Here is a 6,000-nt window from a genome sequence, read left to right as displayed (position 1 = left end):
ATATATATATATCTGTAGTTAATTTCTTGATGGTTTGATCTATAACATTTTTCTTTTATCTCTTTCAACGACTACTACGTATAATTTCTTACACAGTTTTATACCTGACAAAAGTACAATTGATTAGACTAAAAGACACCACCTGTACATAATTTTTGAGTAATAAGCTAAGGGGAAGGCAGCTAGTTAATACTACCCACCGCCAACTCATCAGCTACTATTATCGCACCAAATAGCGGGACTTGACCGTCATCTTATAACGCATCCACGCGCCAACCTCAAGGAAGGCGGTGGTTTTTTGACGGTAACAGGTCACAAACAACGTGTCTCAATTTTACAGTCCGACAAACTGATCAACCTGCCGTGCTCAGCCCTTTTAAACTGATGAACGACGAACATCAACTTTAGTCATAACGCCTACAGAGAAAGTACTGTTGAGGTACAAACTAAACATTAACCGTTAAATGCTTAAATATATAATTGATACTCTTTGTTGTTTTCTTATGTTCTATAGGTATGCTTATTTGTTTGTTAAAATTCATTTCCAACTTATAATGACATAGGAGTAAACACATTTGCAGGGGCACTAAAATCACTTCTAAATCTTTCCCATTTTGCCTTTCGTCGATTTCTTACCTTTGGTTTAAGTTCCTTAGAAAAGGAATCTCACAGATAATCGTACTTTTTGTCTGCACAGCCCTTCTCTCTCTCTGATCTGTGATTGGTCATTTATCTGCCAACATCTCACTCAATTATCGGCACTAACCAATCAAATTGCTCGAAAAAACACCTTAAAGATATGCGTGGGATAGAAATTGAATAAATAGGTCGATTATCTGTTGCAGTCCTTTGACACTAGCATTCTGAAACATCGGTCTTGGCAATACGCAGGCGCAGAACAGACTCATTTTGGCGCTTTTGTCTGTTGCAGACTTGGTCCAGCTAAGGCAAACGACAGACAATTTTAGGAGAAACAGAAAGCATTAGCGAGAATCGACGGTTCCCAAGGCGTCACAACCCAACTGTTACTAGCCATGAAAACTCTACAGAAAACCATTTATACTAACGTATTCATATACATTTTCATCGGCATGGCTCATGGGGCTACTCTGATTGACTTCGATAACGTCTTTCATAGAAATTTGGCCAATGTTAAAAGACAAGGTGAGTTTGAAAAACTTTTCTTTCAGGTAATAATTGCATACAGTAATATCTATCTGTGCATGAAATTGTAATATCTCTCGTAAAGACTGTCAACATGTTTTTCATTTTAATATTTTTGAAGAATTTACTGTATAAAACGTTTGGGTCTTTTCATTAACACTCACGTTCTATTTTTCTTTATCTAAATTAGTTATGGTTAGCCCTATGTATTGCAGGAAAGTTTCTTTCTGTATAGTGAAAGTAAATGTTTTTTTATATTGTAAAGACGTGTATTAATTTATGTACTGCATATATTTTATGGCATTTTAAAATTTTGTGCATTATGTGTTGCATAGAGTTCACTTTATGTGTTTTAGAAAGTTTTACTTTCTGTATTGTAAAGTTTATATTTTATATATTATACAAGGGTATAATCCTTCAAAAATGACGAGGCAAGTACTGTCATCCCGCCATCCTATAGTATACCCTAATTGAAATGATTAACTTTTGCGAAATCAAACTTGACCAAGAAAGAGGTGGTCAAACATCGGTAAGTTCGTTTGTGAGCCAATCAAAATTAAGATAATTCATAAAATGGATTCGCGGTTTATTTGAAAGAATAATTATTGGTAAAAATCAGTTTGACTAACGTGTAAAGTAGATGTAAATAGGGCCCACTCAGGATCCTTTTCACCCGAGGCAGGAGTCCCGCAGGGAGGGGTAGTTAGCCCTATATTATTTATCATGTATGTGAGTAATATGCCTCTGTCGGACCTAAATTTAGGTTTAGCATCACAATTTGCTGACGATGTAGCAGTCTGGAAAAGTGCCCCCACTCCTGCAATAGCAGCAGAAAACCTCCAACCAGTCCTGAATAATTTAGAAGAAAACTGCCAGAAATATAGAATAAAAATTAATATTTCGAAAACCAAAGTAATATTATTTAGCCGAGTAAATAAACTGAAAAAAAGATCCACCCAAGTTATACATGAATGGATCACTTTTACTAACTGCTACTTCTGCAAAATTTCTAGGACTAACTTATGATACCAAATTAACGTGGATACAGCATACAAACAATATTCTGATAAGAATCTGGAAAAGAGCAAATTATGCAAGAAGTCTTTCAGGTAAAAATCAAGGAACATCACCTGATAATATAATAAAAATCTACAAAACATGCATCAGACCTATTATAGACTACGCATCTCCTGCCTGAATAAACATATCACCCAAACAATTACAGAAACTACAAAGAATACAAAACTCAGTTTTAACTTCAGCCTATGAAGTACCACGTAGTACTTCATCCACATTCATGTACAAGTCTGCAAACATAGAAACAATATCTGAAAGACTCTTGTATAATACACTAAAGTATTTTAGTAAGAATTGGCATAAAAATGACTTAAGGTGTGATCTCGACAGATATTACGTACATGATGATCATAGTCCTAAATAACTCTCCTTATCAATATATATTTAAGAAATATCAAACAAGGAAAAAAAGGAAAAAAACTTTAAATAAAACAAAACAAAGGGGGCTAATCAAAACTATACATGGATATTGCCCTGAAAAGGGCCTGAGTACTGGGTAATACTCTGGCCCAAAGTTCTACCCAATAACACATTCCAAGAGTAGACGACACCAAAGTTAGAGATGGAGGAAGAGGTCTCGTGCACCTGACCCTCCTGGGTATTCAAAAATTAACCTTCCCAAATACCCACACAGAAGAAGCGAACAGTTTGACTAGCAATTTCTAATATATAAAAAAAAAAGCCAGTGCGTTTTGGTAACACAACTTTCCAACAATGGTTTTAATGACATATAGCTTAGCAACAAAAGTATAGCCTAATATTGTTCTTAGTCTGTGTAATGAAAGCATAAAATATAACGTATAGACGACAAAACTTTAACTATTTTTGTTGATTTCTTAATTTATAGTCTTCGTTGATTAAGGAGGTTTGTTGTTATTAAAAACTTTGATAATATGAGAGAAAATAGCTTAATTCACAAACATTTTAAATTTCATGATATTCTTATGCACTTAACTCTAGGCTAAGTGATCTCAACACCTACTACACTAATAAGGTTTCACGACATCCCCCTCGCTTCATGCCTCTCTTACACCTCATCATTAAATTCGTAATGTGCAGATAGTAATCGAACTATTCTATCTGGATAAATGTATTTTGGCTTTTATGACTCGTCCAGTTTCGAGAAATCAAGCATGACGTGACACACGTTGGCTTTCATATAAGTCAGATTATCGTGTTTCTCCGAAAATAAGACAGGGCTTATATTAATGTTCACTCCAAAATATGACACTAGGGCTTATTTTCGGGGGATGTCTTATTTTGATATATTAAAAAAATGAAGTTACAAAGTAAAACTATTAAACTAACCATTTAAAATAAACTATTATTAAACTATTAAACTAACTGATTAATACTTAAACAAACTAATTAACTAACTATTAAACTAATTAATAAATTATTTTTTTATTTCTTTCTTCTTCCTGCCACTCTTAACTAGGGCTTATTTTAAGGGTAGGGCTTATATTAAAACTATCCCCAAAAATCACACTAGGTCTTATTTTATGGGTAGGTCTTATTATCGGAGAAACACGGTATTGAAGCTTTATTTTATGTATTATACAGGTTTTACGTTATATGCTATAAAAATTAGATCTTAGGTAATGTAGACCTTTTACCAATGCATTATGGAAGTTTTATATCGGGCTATCATTTGTGGCTTGTGAGAAAAACGAACCCCTGATTTTACCCTTAGAATTCCATAGACTTAGTTATTTCATCAGGGTATATACTGTACAGATTTTATGTATTGCAGGGTTTTACTTTAAGAACCTAGAATACTTTATTAAGATTATTTTGGACCTTTTAAATATTCTGTTTTACAACAATATATTAGATATATTTCTTCTAAGGCTTGAGAATACATTAGTCTAATAGGTTATGAAGGTTTTTCCTGAAAGATATTTTGTTATAATTCAGAAGGTTCTTCCCTCTACTGTATGGAAGATTTGTTTAAAGTTTGCTTAACATGAAAATTCCGGGGCACACAAACTAATACTTGTAATTACTTAATAACATTTTATTCTATAAACTTTATATACATTTTTGCATTTTTATGAAGATTACGTTGAAATAACTGTTAGAATTTTACTCTAATTAGTTTAATATTTTATTATCAAAACAGTCACGTAATCAGAAGAATGTTTTATATTTTATGTTACGTGCGTACGATTATCATCAGCTAAGTAATATTCAATAAAGATACAGTTAGGGTACATCTGAACTTTTTATTTCATTCATATTCAATGTAAGGACTCTTTGTTTATTGACCTGTATTATTAACATCGCAGAAAGAAAAGAACTACGGCTTCATATTTAAGACTTATTGGGAAAAGAAGAAAAAAATGTATATTCACTCTCCACACCGTACGAGGGCGCTTTACCTGTATAACAGTTAAAAATCTAAGATTTTGAAGGCCATACACAAAAAATACTTTTTTAAGTTATTGTTTTGGTATCAAAATTGAAAATTGAAATAGTAATAAAAAGAGCACTTAACACCGACTGAATGTCTTATCAATGTCTTGAAATTCTTCTCACAACGAATCATTCAACTTAAAGAATATTACAAATCTGATTACATGAATTTTTCAGATTCACTTTCGTTAATTTTATCTTATATAAAAACGACTACGTCATTTCCTTATCTTATGTGTTAATACGACTACAGTAATTTCTTATCTTTCTTGTTTGTATGATAACGTAACTTCATAACTTTGCATATTAATATGGCTACGCTAATTCCTTATTTTACGCATTTATATGATTACGTTAATTACTTGTTTTGCGTATTAATACAATTACCTTACTTCCTATCTCGCGTATTTGTACAACTACGTTAATTCTATATCCTACATATTAACACAGTTGTTTTAAATTCGGCAGAATTATAACATTATCTGTCCAATGCATGATAGCATCAAAATATTGTATACAAGCTTTGAAATATTTAAAGTCCCAAACTGTTAACAACCTAATCTTTGGACTTTTGAGAAGTTTAAACTTCTTACTTACCAATAAATGATTCTACTTACTCCTCAAATTACCAAATTGTTTTAATACCGCTCTGTATCAATGGGATCCACACATTTTATCGTATTAAGTAGTTTTATGTTTTTGTCTGATCACACAGAAAAGAAACTAAAACGGATGAGGCCACTAATTTGCAGGTAAAATACGTAGGGATCCCAGCAGTAATTAGTGAGGTTAATTACAATAACGACAGATTTTTTTAGTTTTTTTTTTGTGTGATTGGTATATTATAACAACAAAACGATGAACCTGCGAAAGATAGTACTGGGACTTCTTATATAAACATAGGGTTAAATAAACTGTATTTTTTATTATTATAATTTAAGGACTTTTAATATTGTGTGTATAATTCTTCTCCACCAGTGAAAGAAAAAAAAACAGCCTCTAATTGTATATACACCTGAGCTTAAGATACAAATTAACTTACGACGTTCATCAACAAAGTCTTGACAGTTTATGAATCATTTATTTTAAGTAGTTTGTCTTAGCAGTAAAACTTTGTACAGAAATTAGTTGTTAGGTGTCAAACAAGACAGTGTGGGCATAATATCTGTAAGTTGTTTGCACTGTAATTCATCGTGAATTATATTTGAAACGTGTACAGTGTTAAGTACGGAGTACTTAATAATTGCTTTTCAATTACACTTTTGTCACCTAATAATTCGAAACTTTTTCTGGTTCCATCGCAAGGAGTAAAAGATCCATACTTTACGGCTATCCATATATGAA

The 6,000-nt window shown here is 32.2% G+C and overlaps 1 protein-coding gene across 1 annotated transcript in view; it reads left to right on the top strand.

Annotated features, from left to right (window-relative positions):
• The first annotated feature begins 841 nt into the window (after positions 1-841).
• The window catches only part of LOC143226080 (prohormone-4-like), a 68,751-nt gene continuing 63,592 nt past the window's right edge, over positions 842-6,000 (top strand). The window contains exon 1 of the mRNA XM_076456547.1: positions 842-1,164. Coding sequence (XP_076312662.1) covers positions 1,035-1,164 — 130 coding nt within the window. The 5' untranslated portion in view covers positions 842-1,034. The remainder of the gene's footprint in view (positions 1,165-6,000) is intronic.

Source organism: Tachypleus tridentatus, chromosome 9, assembly GCF_004210375.1.
Source record: "Tachypleus tridentatus isolate NWPU-2018 chromosome 9, ASM421037v1, whole genome shotgun sequence".
In the NCBI taxonomy this organism is placed as follows: Eukaryota; Metazoa; Arthropoda; class Merostomata; order Xiphosura; family Limulidae; genus Tachypleus; species Tachypleus tridentatus.
The sequence above is the reverse complement of the archived record's forward strand: the minus strand, read 5'-3'. Positions and strand labels throughout refer to the sequence as shown.